The sequence below is a fragment of the Elephantulus edwardii genome, unplaced genomic scaffold, assembly GCF_000299155.1.
Source record: "Elephantulus edwardii isolate Elephantulus edwardi_28Jun2011 unplaced genomic scaffold, EleEdw1.0 scaffold00086, whole genome shotgun sequence".
NCBI lineage: Eukaryota > Metazoa > Chordata > Mammalia > Macroscelidea > Macroscelididae > Elephantulus > Elephantulus edwardii.
The window spans coordinates 3,504,038-3,516,897 of NW_006399836.1; the positions used below are offsets into that span (position 1 = coordinate 3,504,038).

The 12,860-nt window shown below is 47.7% G+C and overlaps 1 protein-coding gene across 1 annotated transcript in view; it reads left to right on the top strand.

Moving 5' to 3' along the window:
* Positions 1-6,278: 6,278 nt before the first annotated feature.
* The window catches only part of CHADL (chondroadherin-like), a 10,418-nt gene continuing 3,836 nt past the window's right edge, over positions 6,279-12,860 (top strand). Inside the window, exons 1-3 of the mRNA XM_006890187.1 lie at positions 6,279-6,286; positions 11,402-11,570; positions 12,182-12,856. Coding sequence (XP_006890249.1) covers positions 6,279-6,286; positions 11,402-11,570; positions 12,182-12,856 — 852 coding nt within the window. The remainder of the gene's footprint in view (positions 6,287-11,401; positions 11,571-12,181; positions 12,857-12,860) is intronic.

A 12,860-nucleotide genomic window follows, 5' to 3' on the forward strand; every position in this document is an offset into this window, starting at 1 on the left:
TGTCCACCGTTTCATGCACTGCCAGGGGGAGTGTCCACTACCAGATAAGTTGGAAATCCCTGTAATCCATGACTTCAGCTTCCGTTCCTGAGGATTTGCTTCAGAAAAACTTGCACATAGCCACCAAGAAGTGAAGCTGCTCCAATACGCCAGTCATGATCTTTTTTTTTTTTTAATTAATTTTAATAAACATTTTCAGGGACGTTGGTTTTTCCATTCATTCCTTGTTGCACTTTTCTCCCTCCCCACCCAGTTCACCTCTTCTCTTTGAAAAGTAAAAGAAAAACTCTTCAATTATTATACAGTCCCTCTCTCCAAGTCCACTCCACTATGCAGTCTTCATTCTGGACTCTTGTCATGATAATAATACCTAATCGTATCACTTTTAAACAGTTCTCTCCCTCACCTGTTTTAATGAAGTAAGCATTATCTATTCCCTGTTTCTCAGTCTCCCCCCAACCCTGATGTCAGTCCCGTTTTACAACAGTGGCACTATGCAGTGTTTGTCCTTTTGTGACTGAGATATTTCACTCAGCATAATGTCCTCCAGGGTCATCCATTTTGCATAATATTTCATGAATTCCTTGTTTTTCAAAGCAGCATAGTATTCCATTGTGTGAATATACCACAACTTCTCCATTAGTTTGTTGATGGGCACTTGTTTTATTTCCAAATCTTTACTATTGTTAACAAAGCCGGGATAAACATGGGTGTGCATATATCTGCTTGGGTATCAGTTATGGTCTCTTTAGGATAAATTCCCAGTAATGGATGGAATTGCTGGGTCAAATGGTATTTCTATTTGCAACTTTTTGAGAAAGCGTCATACAGCCTTCCATAGTGGTTGCACCATTTTACACTCCCACCAACAGTGAATAAGGGTTCCAGTTTCTCCACAACTTCACTAGCATTTTGTTGTTTGCTGCTCTGTTTAAGTTTTTCTGTTCTTACTGGAGTGAGATGATACTCATAGTTGTTATAGGATCTTTTCTTGTGGACATTCTTGTAGGTGCCATTGAATCTGAAAGCAGTCGCATGTACAGCACAAACAAGCCACAGGGTGTAGCACCATCGTCAATGCTGCCATGTAGAATAAGCCTGTTACTGCAGTTAGCTGTGTTAGTCCAGCTCATTGAGGGTCCTCTTCTCCTTCACGGACCCTCTATTTTTCCCAGCGTGATAACCTTTTCCACAGACTGTCCCTCCTGGGAACAGGCCCAGATTATGTGAGATCCTATCTCCCCTCTGCCTCTGAAGGACACATCTCCCTGAGACGTTTGTGGCTTCTTAGGCCAGTCCATGGTGTCATCAATATTCTTTGCCAATTTGGAGACACTGATTCTTATGTTTTGTACAATTTTTGCATGAACATGAAGCAGTAGAAAATACCATAGGTACGATTTTTCTTTGGTAAATAACTAGGTCTGTGATTGCTTGACCAGAGTCGCTCGCTTGTATCATAAGAAACTGCACACAGTTGCATTATTCATCTTTCCACCAATGTGGGGAAACCCCAAAAGGCCATCAACAAGACAATGGGAATACAAATGATGAGATGTCTTTATAATGGGATATTATTATCATCAAAAATAGTGACACACTGGTACAAGGAGGAGCCATGAAAGCATCATGCTAAGTGAAAGAAACCAGTCTTAACATCCCATTTTTGTATCTGGTTTTGTGGTATGATCCAGTTTACCTGAAATGCCCTTTTTCAAAAATGTGTCCAGCAAGCGAAAACGACTTGGGTAGGATCACCTTCCCCATCAACGAAGCAGCAGCAGCAGCAAGAGAATGTAACACATCGTTTGAGTCCCGAAATTCTTGCTGCAGCTGCAGCTGCACCTACAGCAGCACAGCCATGCCTATCCAGAGAGGCAGCATGAGATACAGTTACTTTAGGACTGCTGCCCCAGTCAGCAGAGCTAAGCTCAGAGCCTTGGCCCGTGTGTGTTGAACATCACGGGGTGGGGGTGGGGGGACGGTGAAAGCCATCATTGGCAGGACTGAGGACTTTGTAAACACTGGCTTTAACCCACAAGGCTCAAGGCTGGGGTGCCTGCGAGCACATTTCAGAAGCTTGTCCTGACTGAATTCTGCTATAATCTGGATTATAATCTTTTAATAATCCTCCAAAACACATAAATTTAGATATTCTCAGCAACATAGTTTGTACTGCAAATCAAACTGGAAGGAACAGTAATGTAAACACTTAATGAGTACATTTGATAAATTTATGCCAGGATGCACCAGTCCTTGGAGAGAGACATCATGCTTGGAAGGTGGAGGGTCGGCACAGGAGACAAAGACTCCAGACGGAGTGGATTGACTCAGTGACTAGAGTTACAGGTGTAAGTGTGTTGAGACAATGAGGTTGGCTCAGGACAGAGCAGGGTATAGAGCTGTCGTGTACATAGGGTCACTATCAATCACAGGCAACTCGAAGGCATATAACAACAACATATAATGGTATACTGCCATTTAAAAATGAATGGCTGATGTGAACCAGCCTGTATAAATCCCAGTAATGTTACAAGAAAAAAAAAATTACAGAATAGATCCACAGCGGTAAATAGTGTGAGCTTGAGAATGTTCCTTGCCAGTGACTCGGTTCCAACTCCTGGCTGCCTTGCAAAGACCACAGCAAAGCACTGTCCAGCGTGAACCTCGCCAGGATCCTCAGTAGAGTCTGCTGTTGAGTGCCTTTGGGATTGTAGTGCAGCTTCTAGGCCACTAGGCCATCAGAGCTCCCTATTACTAGTCCAATGGTGGAAAACATTACATGCTTGACAGCTAACCCCAAAGAAAGGTTGATGATTCAAACTCAGAACCAACTCATAGCTGACCTCCAGCAGGTTTTCAGAGATAGTAAATCACACAGGAGGAAACTGGCCATCCTTCTTCCATAGGATGGCTTGTGGATTCAAACTGCTTAGTGGATTGCCAAAGCAACTCCTTACCCGCTAGGCCACCAAAGCTCCCTTGTAAAGATTACAGCCTGGAAAATTTCATGTGGTCAGCTCTCTGCTCCTCGTCGATCGATAGTCCTCTCTTCTCATGCAGCCTCAGTTGCGACCCTGAGACACCATGGTGAAGATCGGAAAAAACTGATCTGGCCGCACTGGACACCTGGTCACCAGGGCGTCTTTACCTCTGGCAAAGTGAATGTTGCCATCAATGACCCCGTCATTGACCTCAACTCCAAGGTCTATGTAACAGAGTCACTGTATCAGAAAGAATTCATTGACACTGAAAAATTTCAGGAAGTACCATATAAATGGGAGCCAATGGTAATGAAGGAGAAAGTAGAAGCTGCATTGAAGACATTGGCAAAAAATAAGGCTCCAGGAATCAATGGGATACCCATTGACGTATTTCAATTAACAGATGCTGCCCTGGATACACTCACCAGTCTATGCCAGGGAATTTGGAGGATGGCTATCTGGCCAACGGATTGGAAGAGGTTCATATTCCCATTCTCAAGGGTGATCCAACTGAAAGTGGAAATTATCTCACAAAATCATTGATGTCACATGCAAGTAAAATACTGCTGAAGATCCTTCAAAACAGCTGGAACAGTACATGCATAGGGAATTGCCAGAAGTTCAAGTGGGATTTGGAAGAGGTCAAGGCACCAGGGATATCACTGCTGATGTCAGATGGATGGATTCTGGCTGAAAGTAAGGAATATCAGAAGAATGTCTATTTATGCTTTATTGATTATGAAAAGGCGTTTGCCTGTGTGGATCATGACAAGCTGTGGCTGACATTGAGGAGAATGGGAATTCCAGAGCACTTGACTGTGCTCATGAGGAACCTGTACCTGGAGCAGGAGGCTGTTGTGTGAACAAAGCAGGGGAGCACTGCATGGTTTGGAATTAGGAAGAGAATGAGTCAGAGATGCATTCTGTCACCACACCTGTTCAGTCTATATGCTGAGCAAATTATCCAAGAAGATTCTATTGATTCTATGAAGAGGAATGTGGCATCAGGATTGGAGAGAGACCTGCATTATGCAGATGACACAACCTTCTGAAAGTGAGGAGGATTTGAAGCACATGTTGCAGAAGATCAAGGAATGCAGCCTTCAGTATGAATTGCATCTCAATATCAAGAAAACAAAGATTCTTACCATTGGACCAATAGGCAGTGTCATGATGGCTGGAGAAGAGATTGAAACTGTCAACAGCGTCATCTTGCTTGGATCCACAACTAACACCCTTGGTATGAGCAGTCAGGAAATAAGACAACACATTGCACTGAGAAAATCTGCTGTTAGGGACTTTTCCAAATTATTGAGGAGTAGTGATGTCAGCCTGAGGACTAAGGTGTGTCTGCTTCAGGGAATAGTCTTTCTGATTATTAGCTATGAATCTGAGACCCGGACAATGAATAAGGATGACAGGAAAAGAATTGACACCTTTGAGCTGTGGTGGTGGTGAAGAGCACTGAACATCCCACGGATGACCAAGAGAACGGAACAGATGTGTCTTGGAGAGGGTGCAGCCAGAGTGCTCTTTGGAGGCAAGAATGATGAGGCTTTGTCTCATTTGGACATACTGCTGGGAGGTGCTATTCCTTGGATATTGGAAAGGGTGGAGGGTTGGCAAAGGAGAGGAAGACCCTCAGCCAGGTGCACTGACACAGTGACTGCTGCATTGGGCTCATGTGTCAGGAAGTGTGAGGCTGGCACAGGACAGGACTAGAGTCAGATCTTTTGTTCATAGGGACGCCATGAGCCATATTCTACTTGATGGCACTTAACAACAACATGTATGTTCCCCTGGCACTGTCAAGGCTGAGAATGGGAAGCTTGTCATCAACGGGAAAGCCATCACTGTCTTCCAGGAGCGAGATCCCACCAACATCCAGTGGGGTGATGTTGTATGAGTATGTTGTGGAGTCTACTGGTGTCTCACAACCTTGGAAAACACTGGGGCTCACTTGAAGGGGGTGCCAAATGGGTCATCATCTCTGCTCCTTCTGCCAATACCCCCATGTTTATGATGGGTGTCAACAATGAGAAGTATAACAACTCTTGAGATTTTCAGAAATGCCTCCTCTACCACCAACTGGTTGGCCCCCCGGGCAAGGTCATCCATGACAACTTTGGCATCGTTGAGGGACTCATGACCACAGTCCATGCCATCACTGCCACCCAGAAGACTGTGGGTGGCCCCTCTGGAAAGCTGTGGCTTGATGGCCGTGGAGCTGCCCAGAACATCATCCCTGCATCTACTGGCACTGCCAAGGCCGTGGACAAGGCCATCCCTGTGCTGAATGGGAAACTTACTAGCATGTCTTTCCATGTCCCCACACCCAGTGTGTCAGTTGTGGCTCTGACCTGTGGTCTGGACATATGATGACATTAAGAGAGTAGTAAAGCAAGGCCCCTCAAGGGCATCCTGGGATACACTGAAGACCAGGTTGTCTCCTGTGACTTTAACAATGACACCCACACTTTCACCTTTGATGCTGAGGCTGGCATTGCCCCGAACGACCACTTTGTCAAACTCATTTCCTGGTATGACAATGAATTTGGCTACAGCAACCAGGTGGTCTACCTGATGGTTCACATGGCCTCCAAAGAATAAAAGCCCCTTAGACCACCAGCCCCAGGAATAGCACTAGAAGAGAGAGAGACCCTCAGCTGCTGGGTAGTCCTTGCCCCAACTCGATTCCCACACACAGAATCTCACATCCTTGACAGTTTCTTTCCAGTCCCCCCAGAAGGGGACTGGCTTAGCCTGTCTTTTCATATACCATCAATAAAGTCACTATTCAGAAAAAAAGGGAAAAAAAAAGTCCATGTTGTCATTAAGTGCTGTTGAGTTGATCTGGACTCAGAGGGACCCCATGGGTAACAGATCAAAACTTTGCCCAAAAGAAAATTTCCATGGGGCAGTTCAGTTCTGTCACATGGAGTATGGGCATCAGAAACAACTTGAAAGCACCTAACAGCAACAGGAAGCTGGGGCCAGTGGGGGAAGGGCAGTGCACACAGAACCAGGTGGGCTGACCACAGACCCCAGTGGCCAGTGAGGGAGGCTGTCAGACCTGGCCCTCCTCCCTGAGGCCGGAGGCCTGGAAATGCAGCTGCTGCTCCTCCCCGCCCTCCTTCACCTCAGCCCCAGGAAGCCCCAGCCTGCCAGGCTGTGACAATGCCTTCCTTTCAGCCCTGTCCCCGCTGCCAGCCTGTGGGCTGAGGAGGGGGGCTCCAGAGGGCCGCTCAGCTTTCTCTTGTGCTGTGCCTCGGGCAGGGCTGGCAGGACCGTACCATGGAGGGGTGAGTGTGGGGGTCCTGGAGACAGAAGGGGTGCTGGGAGTGGTGGAGTGGTCACGGTGAGACCCTGCCCTCAATGGGATCTTAAGAGGCTGGGAGGACAGGGCTCTAGCCCTGCCTGGGCCAGAGCATCTCTGCAGTCCCCCTGCTGGCTTTCCGAGGAGGGCCTTCCTGCAGAACAGTCCTCTGGGCGGTTGTCAGAGAACTCAGGAGTCTGAGCCCTTTTAGGCTCTACCTCCCTGGCTATCCTGAGCCCCAGCCTCCACCATGGGCTCTGGAGAAGGTCATCCAAGACCCGGGACCATGGGGCCCAAAGGACACACAGAAACAAACGACAGCCTAGTGAGTGCAGATGAAGGCTGCTTGAGAAGTTGACATCCAGTCCAGGACCAGGAAGGGGCCTCAGAGTTAAGAGCAGAGTTAAAGGATGCAGGTCGACAAGAGGAGGTAGTGCCGTCAAAGCTGTGTATACGGCGGAGGGGGGAGCTTGGTGACGCCATAGAACTCCAATCAGACAAAGAATCTAGATTTTTTTTCCCCACCGAAGGCAGTCAGGGGACGCTGGAGGATTTTTAATTGAGGGTGTCAGTGTCCTATTTGTGTTTCAGAAAGGTCTTTTTGACTGATGGGTAGTAGGCAGAGCACAGGGAAAGCCAGGAGAGCTGTGGTGGCAGTGAGCACCCTCTTAGAAGCAATGGGAAGGGGCTGTGGTGAAATGGGGGGTGGGTGCGTGAGTGGACAGACAGTTGGATGAATGGGTAGATTGCTGGACTGATGGCTAGAGTTACAGGTGGGCAGGGAGATGGATGTATGGAAGGATAGATGGATGAATGGGTGGAGATATGTACAGAAGGATGAATGGATGGAGATATGGATCAATGGATGGATGGATAGGTGGATGAATGGGTGGAGATATGATGTACAGAAGGATGAATGGATGGATAGGTGGATCAATGGATGGATGGGTAGACAGGGAGAGATGGCTGGATGGCTGAATGAAAAGTGGATGTATAAATTAGTGGGTGGAGGGATAGGTGACTAGGTGAACAGATGGATGAAAGGGAGGATGGCTGGATGAAGAGACAATGGCAGGTTGGATGAACAGAGAATGGCAGGCTGGATGAGTTAGTGTCTGGATAAGTTGGTATATGGATAGATGAGTAGATGGTTGGATGAGTGGGTGGAGAGATGAAAGGGTGGATGGATGAGTGAGTTGTTAGGTGCCCTTGAGTATGACCCATAGGAACACTATGAAGAACAGATCTTAACCATCTCCTATCCTGTGCCATCCTCACAATCTCTGACAAACTCTAGCTCATTGCTGCAGTCACTGTCTCAATACATTGGGTTGAGGGTCTTCCTCTCTTTCACTGGCCCTCCACCTTTCCAAGAATGTTAACCCTTCTTCAATGAATAATCTCTCTGAGCAATATGTTGTAAGTATGTGAGATGATGTCAGTCTGGAGACTAAGGTGTGCCTGATACAGGCCATGGTCTTTGCAATCACTTGTTATATGCACCAGAGAGCTGGACAATAAATAAAGATGATGGATAATTTGGAGGCAAGAATGATGAGGCTTCGCCTCATTTGGACATACTGTTGGAAGGTGCTATTCCTTGGAGATGGACATGATGTTGGGAAGGGTGAAGGGTCAGCGAAGGAGAGGAAGACCCTCAGCCAGGTGCATTGACATGGTGACTGCTGCAATGGGCTCTTATGTGTCAGGAAGTGTGAGGATGGCACAGGACAGGACTGGGTTTAAGTCTTTTGTTCATAGGGTTGGTATGAGTCATACTCAACTCGATGGCACCTAACAACAATCTATGAGATGAAGCTTTATCATCTTTGCCTCCAAGGAACACTCTGCACCTTCTCCAAGATATACCTGTCTGTTCTTTTGGTAGTCCATGGGATATTACTCTTCTCCAACACCACAACTCAAAGATATCAATTCTGTCATCCTTACTCATTGTCCAGCTCTCAGACATATAATTGAAAAGACCATGGCCTGAGTCAGGCACACCTTAGTCCTCAAAATTACATCACTGCTCCTCAGTAATTTTGAGAGGGTCCTGACTGCAGACTTTCCAGTGCAATACCCAGTCTCTCGACTGCTGCTACCAAATGTATTGACTGTGGATCCAAGATAGATGAAGTTGTTGAGTTTCAATCTTTCCCCCATCTATCATGATGTTGCCCATTAGTCCAGTGGTGAGGGTTTATTTCTTGATGTTGAGATGCAGTCCATATTGAAAGCCATAGTCTTTGATCTTCTGCAGTAAGTGCTTTAAATTCTCCACACTTTCAGCAAGCAAATTTGTGTCATCTGCATGGTGAAGATTACTGATGAGTCTTCCTCTAATTCTGATGCCCTGTTCCTCATCACAGAGCTTCTCAAATAATTTGCTCAGCATACAGATTGAATAGATACAGAGAAAGGATACAACCTCGATGCACATCCTTCTTAATTTTAAATCATGTAGTGGGCCAACTGGCAGCATCATGATAGATTGTAAAGAGATTGAGATTGTTAACAGCTTTACATTGTTTGGCTCCGCAATCGACATTCTTGGTACCAGCATCAGGACCCAAGAGATGATTTGCATTGGTAAAGTCTGCTGTCAGGGACCTCTCTAGAGTACTGAAGAGCAATGATCTAAGTCTGGAGACTAAGGTGCACCTGATTCAGGCCATAGTCTTTGCAATTTCTTGCTATGCATCAGAGAGCTGAACGACTATGGATGATGGAAAGAGAATTGATGCCTTTGAGCTGTGGTGCTGGAGAATAGTGTAGAATATACACCATGGACTGCCACAAGAACAAACAGGTTCATCCTGGAGAGGGTGAAACTGCGCTGCTCCTTAGAGATAAGGATTCTGAGGCTTCACCAGACATACTTTGGACATGTTGCAAGGAGGGACCAGTAGTTGGGGAGGGACATCACACTTGGGAGGATGGAGGGATAGAGAAAAAGAGGAAGACCATTAATGAGATAGATTGATTCAGTGACTAGGGTAATGAGGGTTAGTGTGTCAGAGACAGTAAAGTTGGCACAGGATAGAGCAGGTTTCAGGGCTATTGTACACAACAGCAACAACAAGTGTTCCCTTGTCTGTTCGCACAAGGGCTCTCGGGTGGATGCTGCTGTGTCAGCACATGGGAGCCCAGGTTCGAACTCGAAATAAACCTTGTTAATTCGGAAAAAAAAATCACAAAGAGACGTTCTGGTATTCTTTGGTTTCGGCCAGGATCTGACATCAACAACAGCCCCGGTGCCATGATCTCTTCTATTTTCAGCTTGAATTTATGGCAATTTTCTACGTACTGTTCCAGCCATTTTTAAACTATCTTCAGTAGCACTTTGTTTGCATGGGATATTGTTTGATAATTTCCACAGTCTGTTGGATCACGTTTCTTGGGAATGGGAACAAATATGGATCTCTTCCAGTAGGTCAGACAGGTAGCTGTCTTCCAAATTTCCTGGTGCAGACTGGTGAGCACATCCTGGGCTACATCTGTTATTTGAAATATACGAGTCAATATCCTATGGATTCCTGGGACCTTCACTTTTTCTCCAATGCCTTCAGTGCAGCTTGAACTTCCTTCTGTTACCATTGGTTCTTGGCTATATGGTATTTCCTGAAATATTTTGGTTTTGGCCAATTCTTTTTGACACAGTGACTCTGTGTATTCCCTCTATCTTCTTTTAATGCTTCCTGGGTCATTCAAGATTTCGCCTGTGGCATCTTTAAGTATTGCAACTCAATACTTAAATTTGCTTTTCTGTTCTTTCAGCTTGGGAAATGCTGAGCAAGCTCTTTTTTATTTTCCAGGTATAGCTTTCTGCAGTCTAATACCTCTGTGTTCTCAAGCTACCCTTTGAAATCTTCTGTTAGCTTTTTTATTTAGACAGGTCTTCCCTTTGGCTTCTCAGTACTCTACTGCAATTTTCACTGTCTCTTCTGACATTTACTTTTGCTTTTTCTTTCTCCTCTTTGTAGTGACTTTTTCTCTCTTCATGGATGATAACCTTGGTCTATGAAAAATCTTCCATTTCCTCTTCTTCAACTTTAGCTGTTGTGCATATATTTAATGTACTAACAGGTCCTCCTTGTGTGCATATGGATAATATTCATTATTCACAATATTGTACTTCAGGATAGAACTTGACATTGTTTTTTTAACATTGAATGCAACACCATTTCCCCTTTTGTTTTTCATTCTCTGCATAGTGTATCATGTGATTGTCTCATTTGAAGTGGCCAAAACTAGTCCGTCTCACCTTGCTAATGCCTAGAATGTTGATGTTCATGTGTTCCATTTCATTCTTAATGACTTGTAGTTTTCCAACATTCATGCTTGTACGAGTTCATGTTCTAATTCTCCAGGATTCATGGAATGTACAAAGTATGAATGAGGAGTGGGTGGACTGATGGATGGATGAGTGGATGGAGGGATGGGTGGATTGAAGGATAGGTGAGTAGATGAATGGGAGGATGGATGGATGGCTAGAGAGAAGGTGGTGTATGAATAGATAGAAGGATTATCCCAAAGTCCAGCCTAACCCCTTTATCTTAGATTCCTCTATCCCAAGCCAGGCCACTTAGATGCTACTAAGATAAAGGAAGAGATGAGGCCTGAGCCACCCGGTTACCTTGTCAGTGTTGCATTGACCAGTCATTAAGTTCAGGGACTTCAGGCTCCCCAACCCCTGTCCCTTAGACTGGTCTCCAGACTGGCCTGTGTCCTCCTTTCTCTTCTTACTTCTTGCCAGGCTGTCTTAAGGTGCTCCCAGCCCCAGGGAAGCTCTGTCTGCATCTGTCTGGAGAGGGCTATCTCTCTCCACCAACTTCACACTGGGGTCCCAGGACCAGGACCCTCCTCACAGCTGTGGGGCATACTCCAAGCCTTGCAACACCCCACAGTCAGCACATTCTCACTAAGCCACTTGGCAGACAGCTGAGCCTCAGTTTCTTCAAATGTAATATGTGGCTACAGAACCACCACGTTAGGGGCTAATGATGGGACTTCTCTGGCCCAAAGAGAGGCATCTGAGTGACTCCGAGGACAGCAGCACTGTGTCTGAGTGGACAGTTGGCCCTCTCTCCTCTCCAAGGCCCCAGAGTCCCACCCTCTTTTCCTTGGTGATGTTGTTTCCACTGCTGCTGTCTCCGTGGCACACAGCCGCCCAGCGCTGCCCATGGATCTGCACCTGCGACAACTCCAGGTGGCATGTTGCCTGCCGGGACCAGAACCTCACAGAAGTGCCAGACACCATCCCCGAGGTCAGGGGTCTGGGGCAGCAGTTAGGGGCTGACAGAGCTTGGGCTGGGCATTGATGATGGCGAGACTTTCTATTAATCTCTCAACTAATATAGTTCTATTTGTAAAATGGGTACTAAAAATGGCCAGTAAGAGAATTTTTTTAAAAATCCTTACCAAGTGACTGGCATAATAATTTGGTGACCTATTGATAATGAATTAATTACAGGTAACTGGGGACAGACCAGGGTGAGGAATGGTTCTGGCCTATAGAGTAATGGTGGTGGTTGTCAGGTGTCACAGAGTCAAGCATGACTCATAGTGACCCGATGGACCACAGATCTGAACCCTGTCCCATCCTCTGTCATCCTCATCATCTTTGATAAACTTGACCCCACTGCTGCAGCCACTGGGTCAGTGCATCTCGTTGAGGGTCCTTCGCTGGCAGAGACAATCCATGTGTGTGGCCCACGGTGGGGAAAGCCCAGGTGGCTGGGAGAAAGGGAGGCGGGCTTCCTGGAGGAGGTGATAGGAGGTGGAGGGGACAGTGTTCAGGTGAGGATGTGCAAAGGCCTGGGGTTAGGGAGGGGCGGTCAGCTAGCAGCTCAGCTTCCCTTGGCCCTCTGCCCTGCAGCTGACCCAGCGGCTTGACCTCCAGGACAACGTGCTGAAGGTGATCCCTCCAGCTGCCTTCCAGGCCCTGCCCCACCTGACACACCTGGACCTGCGGCGCTGTCAGGTGGAGCAGGTGGCCGAGGGTGCCTTCCGTGGCCTGGGCCGCCTGCTCTTCCTCAACCTGGCCTCCAACCACCTGCGTGCGCTGCCCCAGGAGGCCCTGGACGGGCTGGGCTCGCTGCAGCGGCTGGAGCTGGAAGGGAATCTGCTGGAAGAACTGCGCCCAGGGACGTTCGGGGCCTTGGGTGCGCTGTCCACGCTGAACCTGGCCCACAACGCCCTGGTCTACCTGCCGGCCATGGCCTTCCAAGGGCTGCTGCGGGCTCGCTGGCTGCAGCTGTCCCACAACGCGCTCAGCGTGCTGGCCCCCGAGGCCCTGGCCGGCCTGCCGGCCCTCCGCCGCCTCAGCCTGCACCACAACGAGCTGCAGGCGCTGCCTGGGCCCGCCCTGTCCCAGGCCCGGGGCCTGGTGCGCCTGGAGCTGGGCCACAACCCACTCACCTACGCAGGCGAGGAGGACGAGCTGGCGCTGCCCGGCCTGCGGGAGCTGCTGCTGGACCACGCGGCGCTGCAGGCCCTGGGCCCACGGGCCTTCGCGCGCTGCCCCCGCCTGTACACCCTGGACCTCCGCGGGAACC